Source organism: Necator americanus, chromosome I, assembly GCF_031761385.1.
Source record: "Necator americanus strain Aroian chromosome I, whole genome shotgun sequence".
Taxonomy (NCBI): Eukaryota; Metazoa; Nematoda; class Chromadorea; order Rhabditida; family Ancylostomatidae; genus Necator; species Necator americanus.
The window spans coordinates 31,927,312-31,939,814 of record NC_087371.1 but is presented as its reverse complement, the minus strand read 5'-3'; the positions used below and the strand labels follow the sequence as shown (position 1 = coordinate 31,939,814).

Below are 12,503 nucleotides of genomic sequence, written 5' to 3'. Positions count from 1 at the left end.
GAGTTCATGTTATGTTATGTTTTCTAGAAGCTCACGTCAAAAACCCTCACCTGGAACCATAAGCTCTTAGCAATTGGTGCCATTTGCACTGTACAATTCTATTGAATTCATAAAGCACTTGAATTCGCCTCCTCTTAGTTCTTCTAGCTTTATCCAATTTTCCAGCAGTCTATGGTCAGATAACAGCCGCCAGATCCTGGGGGGCCTCGATTTAAAGCATCACCCAATGATTCTGGAATTGTCCAGGTTTCAGGCGGGTAATGCCTATACGGGGTCGTAGATTGTGAGGAAGATGGTGATGCCGCTCATCTCTCCCTGCATTACTGTAGACGGACGGCTCCAGATCGTTGTTTCTTACGACGTTCTCTGTTGCAACGCGCCACCGTTGCGCCTCGCTCCGCCTGCGATTCGTCGAATGACGTGAATTGCCTATCGGGCGTCCGAATGGCATTTCGACTAATCGCAGGCGTGGGCGACGCGCAAGAGTGGCGCATTGCAACAGAAGCCATCGTAAGAAACAACGTTCCGGGGCCGTCCGTTTACACTGATACAGGGAGGGATGAACAGAATCAGCTTCCTTCCCACAAGGTATGTACCTAACAAGCCTTAGAAGCATTATGCCAATAATCTGATATTCTCTGGAATATTTCAGTAGAAAAGAATTGGTCCAGAGAATCGAAGACAACAGAGACAGCCACTCTTGAACAAAACCTCGTAAACAGAAGAAGGGACAACGATTTATTTGTTTCAAAAATCCCTCAATGAAAAACAGAAACAATCTTTTGTCGATAAAGAAAACATATAGTCATTTTATATACGCCGGCACTTTTGTTTACCTAGCGACTGCAATCCGCCGGGGACCACCGAAGCGATATGAAGAAAGTGTGCGTGTCAAACAGAGAAATTATTTGAATTGCGCTGAAGACGCAGTCGAGGATCCTTGAATACATTTGAAAGTCTGATTGGTAAGATATTACATATATACTGAGATATTACTTCCAAATTACAAGGCTCTAGATTTTTCTTGAATATCATTCGGAAAAAAAAGACATCGGTGGGGCTCCGGCAGCGACAAAAACTGGTCAAAAAAACTGTAGGCGAGTAAGATCCAAGAGATTCTGGAACGCAGTTGCTGTTCTCGTGTAAAGCGCCACTTTTAGTCACCTCAACAAAGGAGGAGGCACATATTTTCGCGCTAGGACCTTAATGACAGCTCGGTTTCGCCGCAACACGTGAGAAAGTGGAACACTAAGCAATACTACAACCAAATATCCGTGCAGTACTTCTTCTTTCCTTTTTTCTCCTGATGATTGTATATTAGATGTACGATAAACACTATACGCAATACTTCAGCTATTCTTCAACTCTTTTCCCATACATTGATTATAAACTGTAGTAGGGCCCAGTTATATAATTCATACAGGTCGGAAAATGCACTCTTTTTAGATTTGTTGTTCTCCTACTCTCCATCAAGTAGAAAGACGTATAGTTGGGTCAAAACGACATGAAGCACGGTGCAGCTGCGCTCGAAGCGGCGCGGTAGAGCGTAGCGGTTGAGATCGTGAAGGGACCCTCGCTACCACCACCATTTCTGCAGTTCGGCATGGTCTCACCGCGATTCCAACCGCTACGTTCCACCGCTGCGCAACGAGCGCAGACACTTACGCAACTATCCGTGCTTCATGTCGTTTTGACCCGACTATAAATTGATCCATCTTTGACATGTACAGTAACTAAATTCACCTTAGTTTTCTATTACACATCTATTCTACCAGTTAAAAATCAAAATTGAAACAATCGGCTGATGAATAAATCATATTTTGCTCCCTTTTAGTAGCAACTTTAGAAAATGGTCATCCGTGATTCTTTCATCCGAATTCTTGCAATATCGCTATGTAGCGGTGGACAAAAGGAACAGATAAAGTTATTCCAACCGCTACACTCCACCGCAGCGCTTCGAGCGCAGCTGCTTGCGCAACTATCCGTGCTTCATGTCGTTTTGACCCAACTATAGATTTTAACTATTCGCTAAGTCCGTTTAGAATGCTTACTGTTTTGTTTTGTTCGGTAGAACGGTTAAAAACGGTTAAAAAAGTCGCTAGTGTGGGAGTTACGGCTAAGAAATCCTAAGCAAATCAAAGAGGCTTCGTGCAAGGATCGGGATTCTCAGTATCCTGACTTTCCCATTGGTACAAAAGGGCAATCGTAGCGTTGCCAGGAGTGCAGCCCGCCGGTCACCGTGCTCCGATTTGAATAGTTCACATTCGCGCCATTTTCTCATGTTCTGGTCGTTTACCGCATTGTGAGATTTCAAAGGACGTTTTCTTCAACAGGAAAATCCAATCTTTTTTTCTCTTCAAAAGTTCACATTTATTTCCTTTTTGTGAAGGTTTTTTTGCACATACAAATTTCTCATGCTTCTTTCAGAAGACGGAAGAAATACTCTTTTCATTCAAATCTAAATTTCTGTTGTTTTTTTTTCACTTCCTGTTCTCACTCCTTTGTTGCTTTACGTCAGGTTCCTTTACGGGGATCCTTTTATTTCTCTTATTTACTCTAGTAGCATCAATAATTCAACCAATTTTTGTTGACTGACGTTAGGAACAGCTATATTGATCGGCAGGGCGTTGTGCGACCGCTTGTGAGACTCCATCTTTGCGTTCCGTTCACGGATAAACTTTAATTTTTCAGTGCGTTTCGTTTCTCATCGTTGCTATCTCCGAGAAGCAACATTAATGAAAATCTTTTCTCATTGTTCGTACACATTCCTTTTTGATAATTTGAGAAAGCATTAATTGCTTAGCACTAATTACTTTTCCTCATATTTTTGCAGATAGCAGACATGAATAAGCTGAGTTGCGGTGTTTTAAAGGATGCCTCGAAGTCAACTAATACACCGGTTTGTGATTCTAGGATTTTTCGTTTTAGATTTATTTTGTTGCCTATTTTTCTCTAAGTCAGCTATTCATACTGATACAGTACCACAACAATACAGTAACTGGTTTGTTCCCTGTCTTATTCTCTGTCTTTTAAACTAACATTCTGCCTTTTAGGGAAGTTATATACTTCTATTAATGATTCTATACATCATGTACATCCCATAAAAGTTCCAATGATTTGTTATTCTGGATTTCTGCTTTTTCATGAACCATAAAAATCGCCAACTCCTACTTTTCTAGAGTGTTGCAACCGTTTCTGTTGTTTGGCCATGCTCCGATATCCGTGAACTATTTTGCTCATTGAATCCATGTTTTTTTTTCTCACAAACAAATTAAACTCTTCTTAAACTTGCTATGAAATCTGGGACCAGGAATGGATTCGTATACTTTTGGAAAAAACTTTTTTCGATGACGTTTTAAGTTTTTCCTTTTATTGCAATTGTATTGAAGATGTGGCGATCAAAGCTTATCGCTTCAATAAATCTGGACTGTAGTTGTTTTCAAATTCTTGCATTTATGCTGATGCGCATACTGTAGTATAGTTTAGGTAAGTTTAACAGCTTGTAACTTTCTTTTAGCTAACTTGATTCACTTTGTAGAGAGTCGCTTTCCCATCTTTAGTGGCTCCGAATGGGATTTTCGTGGATTTGTTCAAATGAGCTTCTCGATTACCATCTCCTATCCTCCTCCTTTTACGTAAATGCATCTAAGCCCCTTTAATCCTTCTCCTCAATTCACTGTTTGCACGGAAATCAGCTAAAGAGATTCTCAGTGAATTGATTGGACAGCTTTAAATAGTTTTTGTTAATTTTTACGTTACCAGTTTATTTGAAGCTGATTTTTCCTCGTTTACTTGTTGTGTTACCCTATGAATGCTCGTAAAATAGTCCTAGACAGTTTTGATCACATAATTAATGAATGACCTCTCTATCAGTGGAAGTCGCTCTTGAGTTTATAATTTCAACTGTTCCAACAACGACGAGGATGTCGCACTTGTAAGGATTCTCTATGGTTTCACAAGGAGTGTAAATGAAAACAAGAATTCGAAATTTGCTGTAATTTATGTTTACCTAGGCGTCTGCTACGAACACAATGGTGCTGGATTAGTGCAAAATGTCTGAAATATGTGTGAAATTTTTTAGGCGTTGGATTTTTCCGTTTCGATAGTTGTACGATGAAATCGAATCTTAATAAAAGCAGATAGAAAGACTGTCGAGTGCCGTAAAATGATTGAGGAGCTGAGTGAAGACGATATACTAATTGCATGCAAAATTTTTTTTTCTCAACAACTACTGATTGTTTTTTGGTTTGTTTCTAACTGTAGTTGTTTCCTTATTAAAATGTCTGAAGTGCTTTGTTAGTGATAAGTGCCTTTCCAATGTATTGGTAAAATATAGTGGAGTAGAAAAAGTAGAAAAAATAGAGGTGTATGGTACACTTGTACAATAAGACTAAAGCGAACGGTTATTGACGTTGGAAGACTTTAAGTAGCTATTGTAAACGACAGTTTGCGCCGACATAACTGATCTAATGATTTTTTTGGACAGAAATCAATATTTTCTGACTCTAAATTATCAAGTATTAAATTTTCTTTCACTTTTAAATCTCTTGAGACTGAGTGCTTCCATATATAATGGTCAGAGTTGAATTCTTCGCATTAAATCTATTATTAGATTAATAATCTATTATTAGATTTAATGCGAATAATTTTGCGCTTTTTACGACAATGTATTCTGCGAAGCAAAGCGAACAATAGTCTTTTCTGGTCAAACATTAGGGAGAATCCAATCGTGATGTAGTAACATCTTCTGATCTCTAGAAAAGTTTTAAGAATGTTGAAGAAGTGCAGTTCTTGTGAAATCTTAGTCTTCTGTCAGAAAATCTTTTTTGATAGGAGCTGGATACACTAAAGCTGGAAGCAGTCCTACTTGAAATTTTGTTAGAATTTCCAGTTTTATCGTCATGTGGTGCTAACTTTGTGACTATTCTATTCGATTTGCCATTATGGCTTGGTATATATCCTGCACTACCAGTAACAAATGCCCTGCGTTACTTCTAGTCACTCCAATTCTAGCTGGATTAGCACGGAAAGTAACTGAGAGAAATGTGGGAGGTGATAGAAATAATTTACGGGACTATTCCGGTTTAAAAGCATCACCCCACAATTCCCCATAACTCTCCATAATCTACGACCCCGTATACGAATATTCCACCTGAAGTCCGTACCACCCCAGATTCGTGGGGTGATGCCTTTAAGATAAGATACGCGGAAATCTCGCAGGTTCTTTTTTTCTATTCTAGCAGAAATGAAGACAATTTTGAAGGTTGGGGTTTAAGCAAGTTACTAGAAGATTAGAGGAAGATTCTGTTGCTCTGGCACAGCGTCCTTTTCGAACATGTTCCCGGAGCCGTGCGGACTGATTTTTCTGACTGCTCTTAGTGCACCAAACTCCTGCATTTATAAAGAGCTGCATATTTTCATTGTGATACTTGTAAACTAAGTTCCGAACTATATGCACTGATTAAGAGATTCGAGCGTTTGGGGTCGAAAAAGTCCTGAACCCTTTGAAGTTATCCACATTTTGTTAGTGGTCAACAACATCTTCTCATAGATGTCCTTACAACAGTGTAGAAATGTAGGATCGAGCGTTTTGCGATTGAAACTAAAGCAGCAAACGGTGCCATCTAGTTGTACAATTCTTTGAGAGTGGATTTCGCTAGCGAACCAATCCACATATTAATGCCCATTGTATACGCTAAAGTAAAGATATTCATTCATTCTCATTTATTCATCAGGCAATTTTCTTTTCATTTTGAGAGAGATTGATACGTGCCTTTACTTAAGTTTACAGCTTACCGTTCCACGTAAACGAGGTCGTCCGCGAAAGAGGGAGCATGAAGAGGGGATTAACCTTATCAATGTTAAGAAGGAGTTAGTAGATGAGTCATACAACCTACCGCCACAACCTGTGCGGCAACGCCCTCGTGGATGTGCTAAGAAGAGAAGGACTAGTTAGTAGAATAGTTATAGAAAATTTATAAGATCAACATTCTTCCCGGTCTTTTTTTTTTAGTGTCGTCGTTATCCTCAACTGGGAATTGTACAACGCCATCTGATCGGAGACCCTCCTCAGCAACATCAGAATGTACACCAGCAGAAAGTGAGTGTTGCGCAGTTTCAACAGCGGTTTGAATTATTTCATCTTTTTATAGGCTCTTTATCAGGTACAAATATATCTATGTCTACCGTTGATCTAAAGCCTTCAAAGAGTTTGTCACCGGTTAACACTGAGTTAGTTGATGTCCAAGGTTGGATCTAGGTTTTTTTCAAGCAAATTCTGAATAGTTCAGTGCGAATTATGGTTTTCAAGAGCTTTGGGATTTCTACACTGCTCGTGCCGAGTACCAGTCGATTCTGTGGAAATCCAACTGGAGGTATTCAAGAGGGCGTCAACGTCCTACTGAAAGGCAGGTTATCGTAGAGAAGATTCAGCATTTGAGAAGAATTGAGCAAAGTGTGAGCAATTTCGTTTACTTTTCCTTCTGATACGTGTCGTCCTTTTCTTTTTTATCTTGTCATTTAGATCTGAGAGATCGCTCAGGACATTTCATTATAGTTTCTCAGTAATTTGTTGAAATCTGACTTTCTGAAAGTTTTTCTTTGCAATGTTTTGCTTTTGATTTCTTATTCGTTGGTACGAATAAGTGAAGTGAAGCTTCCAGATGCGGAAGGGAGTGAAGCAAATCACAACTTTTGAATTCTTCAACTACGTCAATCCTCTTTGTCCTGGTGAGTAAACAAGTCGTATTTCATTTTTTTTTGACATGTTGCTTTTCTTCAAATAATGTTATAAATGTTAGTAGAATTATTAGTTTTATTTTCAATCATATGGATGTTAAACGTGAAGTTCTAGACGACTTTTGTCACGTTAAATGTAACACTTTATCCAACGGATCTGTTTCGTAGATTTTCGGTGATTTATTATATACAAGTCTGAATGTCCGGCTAAAGCCAGACTTCAGGCTTTCTGTGGTATTCGCTTGCTTCGCTTTGCCACCACTGATCAGTGAAAATTAATACTAGTGACATTTTCTGTAAGATTAGAATTGCATTTTACTCACAACACTTCTGTCTTTTTTAATTTAGCCAAAAGAGTTCATTGTTTTCTTTCGAAACGCGTCATTTCTACATTAGGAGAGCATTCGAACTTCAGTTTCAACCACTACTTAAATACAAATATAATATAGACACAATTTGAAACCACTACTCGAAACATGGGTTTTTCTCTTGATTTCCACCTATAGTTATCACAGAATGATATTTTAACGTAAAATGACGTGAACAACATCATCGTATTGATAAAGATAGACGTTCCACGTCAGATCATGCAAACTGTTGGCTACTATTTAAAAGCATCACCCACGAATCTGGGGTGGTACGGGTTTCGGGTGGGTTATGCCTTTGCGGCGTCGTAGATTATGGAGAAGAGGGTGACTCCATCCGTTTCTTCCTAATTGCCATAAAAAAATGGCCCGTAAGATGCGGCGCGTGCACAAGGCTCCAATACAACTCTTCGTAGACAACAATACCCCGATACGTTCGAAGCCGCATCTTCCGGGCCGTTTTTACCGGCGATTAGGAAGAAATGAGGGGGATTCTACTCGTTTCTGCGATCTACGATCCCGTATAGTGTTTGACCATCGGGAATCCGTATCACGTCAGATTCGTGGAATGATTCCTTTAAGCAGCCGTTTACATCCGTGTTTCTGCTTCCTGAATAAAGCATGTGCAAACGTGCAAGGATATAGATACGCGTAGGAGTCATAGAGGTGCAACGCAACTCGTGCAGTGGCCATGGCTATGAGGCGACGTCTCACATACCTTTTGCGACATGTACACGAATTTATTGCGCGATACTACTGCACCACGGCTCGCGAACTCGGCGCCATGCGACCCATCTCACTCCATTTTATAGCTGTCTGACGCTGGCGCACCAATTCGACGCCGTGGGACCCCTCGCACCCCATTTCATAGTTTTGTGGCGTCGGCGCTCCAATCTGACCTCGGGGACCCGTCGTACTTCATTTTTGGAATTTCGTGACTGACACACATACATGTTCACACAAACAGACACGTGACAGAATAAGCCCGTTATTATATAGCATTACAATATATAATATATACCACAATGGTTACAATAGTTGCAGGTTTGAATGATGTAACTACTGACGTGTTTATCGTTTCGTGCACAAAGGATAAAGTTGTCAAAAAGGTTCTCTTTGAGCTTAGTGGGTTGAAAATTCCTTCCTAATATTCATTTATTTATTGATAATTTTTTTAAGGAATTCTTAACTAGGATTGTCATACCATGTAAGACTTCTCAACAACGAAAACCACCTGTTGTTTACTATTCTGTACCTCCTGAAGTAGAGAAAACTGCGCTGTAGGTCCACTATAATACGCTTCTGGTAATGCCATCTATTTCTCAATTACTGGTTTCAGTGATGTTTATCTTGTTGCAAAGGTCTATACAGAACAGAAGTACCATTATATTGGATCAGGTGAGTGAACGAAACAATTTTTACACTTTTTCTTATCTTTTGTTCTTGTGTTTCACATATTTTTCTGATAATTCAGCTCGACGGATAGGTCGTTCGAGAGGCGAACAGGAGGAGGATCTCAAGGAATCTCCAGTTGTCAAGGTACTTTTGGCTATGACAGGGTTTTTGTAGCTTATTCGAAAGGAGTGGACAAATGACGAGCTATGGAGTTGTAATGATGGTTATTTCCCTATGGAAAATGTTGAATTTGGTGTTTTTGGTGGCAATAATTTCGATTTGCAATCGCCAACGCTGACCTGCGCAAACCACACTAGTGCATGAATTTCTTAGAGTGATTCACGCCATTTGGCAGTTTCTAATTTCATTTTCCTTCATGAGATATTATATGTCAAAATTGCAGAATTTTAGGTATCAAACTTCTAGGAATGCGGATCTTTACATACATAACCTGTTGAGGTTGCTGGGTGTTAGAAAAAAAAAGTCCAACGAAGTCTTCCTCCCTTTTACCTTTCGTTAGTTGCTTCAGAGAGTGCTTTATGGTGTGCGGAAGGTTGCATCCAGAGAAAACGACGGAGTCGATCCTGACTTCGGAAATCATACTATTGTTTTAGTGTAGGTTTTTTTTCCTTTGGGAAGTTTCCTCTTCAAAGTATTGGTGAAAATGTTTGATGTTCTAGAAATAATGACACGGAAGGGCTAGAAGGGATTACGTTCAGAATTCCAGATGAAAGCTGGATGACAAATAACTCGCAGCTCGACCTTTTGGCGAGAATTGGAAGCGTTCGTTTTCTATTTTTTTCTTTTCTTTCGCCCTTCTTCATTTCATAATCACATCTATCACTACCTGTTGTTCTGTAGTAACCTATTTTTTCCATCTCGAGTATTTGATGGGGACATTAGAATAGGAGTGATGTTTTAGCGCAATTTCAGCGACGAAGCAGCACTTTAATAAATAGTGTAGTCAGTTTTTTTTCTAAACAAGCTAGTTATCCGTAGTAAATTTTAGTACGTTTCGAGGTATGAAGTTTATCGGGTTTGTTTTTGCGGTTTCTGGCGAATTGAATTCTTGAATTTGTGCAGGTAGGACCGAGGAAAAAATCTTTCAAAACCTGCTCTATCGTACGATAGAAAGCATTGAGACTGAGCCGTCGAATTTTACTTATTTGTTTTTTGTATAGTTTTCTAATTTTACGCTTTTATTTTTATCCATTATTACGTAGTTTTGTCGTATTTTTTTTAAGAAATTGTGTGCGCTAGGCCCTATTGGAGTGATCAATTTCGGTATAAGCGACGAACATGTTGAATTTGACTGGAATGTTGTGGAAACAGTTATGGACACAAGGCTCAAGCGAAAGACAGAGCTGCTGAGGTCGTCAGAGTTCACTGTTTGGTCTGTTTTTCATTCTGTTATCTGAAACAAGTCTGGAATCATAGGATCATTAGGAGGCAACGAGATGTTGTCCGTTCAGGTACCATTATAAAGGAAATGTCATCTTGGAAGAGTTGCCACTAGCTGCAAGAGAAAGTCCTTCGTCAGATAAGGAGAATCGCAGTGTGCGAGTATCTCCTAGAAAATCACCGCGATCAGCGCAGAAATCCCCCAAAAAAATGTTGTCGCCAAAGAAGAATAATCGTACGTCACTGACGACTTCGCCGGATTTCATCATCCCAAGTGGTGTACTTGACCGTGTGCCGGGATTCATTTGTCCTTTTACGGGAAAAAACTTTGAATCTGTGGAAGATCTAGAACAGCATTTGAGAATCTCATACCCAGCATTCAGTTTTGAGAAAGTGGTGAGTGTTATAGTTTCTCACTCTCATTTGTTGCTGCAAGATCTTTCCTCTAGAACTGGAGTTCGTCTTTCGTGCATTTTGTCGTCTCTAGTGCCATTACTCGTTCGGATTGGGAAAATCCTAAGACTAATGAGGAGAGAGATAGAAATTCGTTGTAAGTTCCATCCACTGCAACTATTCATGGTTTTTGCATTGCTAGTGCTTTTAAAGGCAGCGTATCATAAAATTTTCCATGTTTGGACTCTCTTGTGGGCAGTAGACTTTAGGGTGTAGATTATGTGTATGATGAGCATGTCTACACTCAAGTCTCCCTAGTTTATTGAAAACGGCATTATTAACTGGTTTTATCTCAATAGTCGATTGAGGAGGCCTCATTGATTTTCGACCGGTAGCTCGTGAACGCGATGCGTGTAGAGAAGTGGCACGTCCTTACGTACTTTGTAGGAATTTTAAGAAGTTAGGAATTTTAAGTTTTTGGAGTGCTAGAAAGCTATTTTAGGAGTACTGTTCCACTCCAACACAAAATCCTCTATGCGCCTCCGCCAGAAGTCCCCGTAAGGAAGAAGAATGAACTCCCCAAGGCTCAGATGATTCCGTATGGAGAAATGTCATTTGTGCCTCCAACGTACTCTCAGTGAGGCTTCTGAGTTTTTTTTTTTCTAAGTTGCCTTGTTATAGTCGATAATATTCACTTCTGTTTCTGCGTTGAAGGGTTCCCGGACCGTCATCCTCGAAGATATACCATTCGGTGGTTGAAGATACCTGCGACTGGAAGGATCATTTATCAGAAAGGGTTGGTCCTGTTCGTTTTCTCTTGTCCATCTTGTTAGTTATAGATTTTCTTGTTGTTATAGAATATCCGAGACTATATTGATGATACTCCACAAGAAAAAGAATTCATGATCCTTCATAACAAATTTCGGTCAAAATTCCGGCATTTGATTGTTGGTGGAAAGCTTACGCTTGATTTTTATGTAGGTTTATCATTATCCTTCTGAATTATTGGATTTTTCTTTCATAGTTTCATTCTTTCTGCTTTTTTTTTTAAATGAAATACCATCGTTGTAGACGAAATTTGTGGAGACATGTGGAGTGGAGATGAAGAAAAAGCGCATCAGAGCGCATTGTGTCGCGAGGTTGACAAGACTAGTACAACAAGAGAAGATGACACCAACTGACATGGCTACGCTCACACAGAAATTATACGAGTTAGGCCCCAATGAGTGAAATTGATATCTTTTTTCCTTAGTATTGTAATTATTTTGCTCGTTCGTATTTTCTGAAGTCTACCGATAAGGTATTGCCTTTGCGACATCATAGTAGGGTTCAACATCGAGTGAGGAATCAGCTTCAAAGGCACTTCTAAGACTTGTATAAGAAAAAGCAACGCGAGGCAATGGATTCTGCAATGGACTCTTGATTTGTAATGAAAACAACGAAATGATGGCAAGAATATTACATATGCATCGTAACTGCAGATGTAATGCGAAGTTTTCCGCCCCGAAATTAACTGAACTTCCCGCTCAGATACTTCTAAGCAGGAATCAGCTTGATTACAAACTCTGTATCATTTGTGACACTATAAGCGTTCAATGTAATAGTTGCGTTATGCAGCTGTTAAGGTGAATCTGCTATGATTCGATGATAGTTGTGATTTGTAGCTGTACATAATGTTCTTCGAGACTATCGTACTTTGCAGTTTTTTGACATTTGCTGTGTTGTACGAACTATCCCTGAGTTGCGAGGTGCGGTCGTTTGTCATGAATAATTATTAAAGTCTATAACCCGGAGGGAAAATGTAGTTGGGGGAGAGGATGGAATTCATTCAGTGGCGCCCTTAATTTTCGATGCTTTAACTCACATTTTTCTCTTAGTAAATTTAGCTCAAATGTCATAGATCCTCTAAGACTAATGCTTAGGTTTTAGGGTCCCGATTGATTCAATTATTTATCGGGAAGTAACGGCGCCACTGAGTGCCCCCCCATACTACATTTTACCCTAATTTAGCCTGTATATCTTTGTAACAAGTATGAACTGTGCCTTTGAACGCTGTTTTTTCATTGTACAAATGTTGCTAGTAAGGTGATTATCGAGTGAAAGGTATTTGACTTCTACTTGTGTCCTTCATGTGTCCTTCATGCGTTGCTCTCATTTAACCGGATTTTTTTTTTCTGAATATGAACCTGTCAAAAAACGTCTCATATGAAT

At 39.5% G+C, this 12,503-nt stretch overlaps 1 protein-coding gene across 3 annotated transcripts; it reads left to right on the top strand.

Moving 5' to 3' along the window:
- Nucleotides 1-444: 444 nt before the first annotated feature.
- Nucleotides 445-11,522, top strand: RB195_007471 (uncharacterized protein; the record flags this gene model as incomplete). 3 transcript variants are annotated; one of them, XM_064181116.1, is made up of 20 exons in its annotated part: nt 445-588; nt 2,834-2,899; nt 5,792-5,951; nt 6,014-6,100; nt 6,165-6,248; nt 6,311-6,456; nt 6,663-6,729; nt 8,148-8,212; nt 8,283-8,383; nt 8,443-8,501; nt 8,578-8,642; nt 9,028-9,113; nt 9,179-9,281; nt 9,743-9,891; nt 9,971-10,295; nt 10,349-10,449; nt 10,795-10,929; nt 11,007-11,088; nt 11,150-11,269; nt 11,364-11,522. In XM_064181116.1, the coding sequence occupies 20 exons, from the start codon at nt 445-447 to the stop codon at nt 11,520-11,522; spliced, it is 2,304 nt and encodes a 767-aa protein (XP_064037930.1). The 3 variants fall into 3 exon arrangements, with proteins under 3 accessions (XP_064037930.1, XP_064037931.1, XP_064037932.1); XM_064181118.1 differs by lacking the exon at nt 445-588 and having other exon boundaries at nt 2,843-2,899; XM_064181117.1 differs by lacking the exon at nt 445-588 and having other exon boundaries at nt 2,843-2,899; nt 6,153-6,248.
- Between the last annotated feature and the right edge of the window lie 981 nt (nt 11,523-12,503).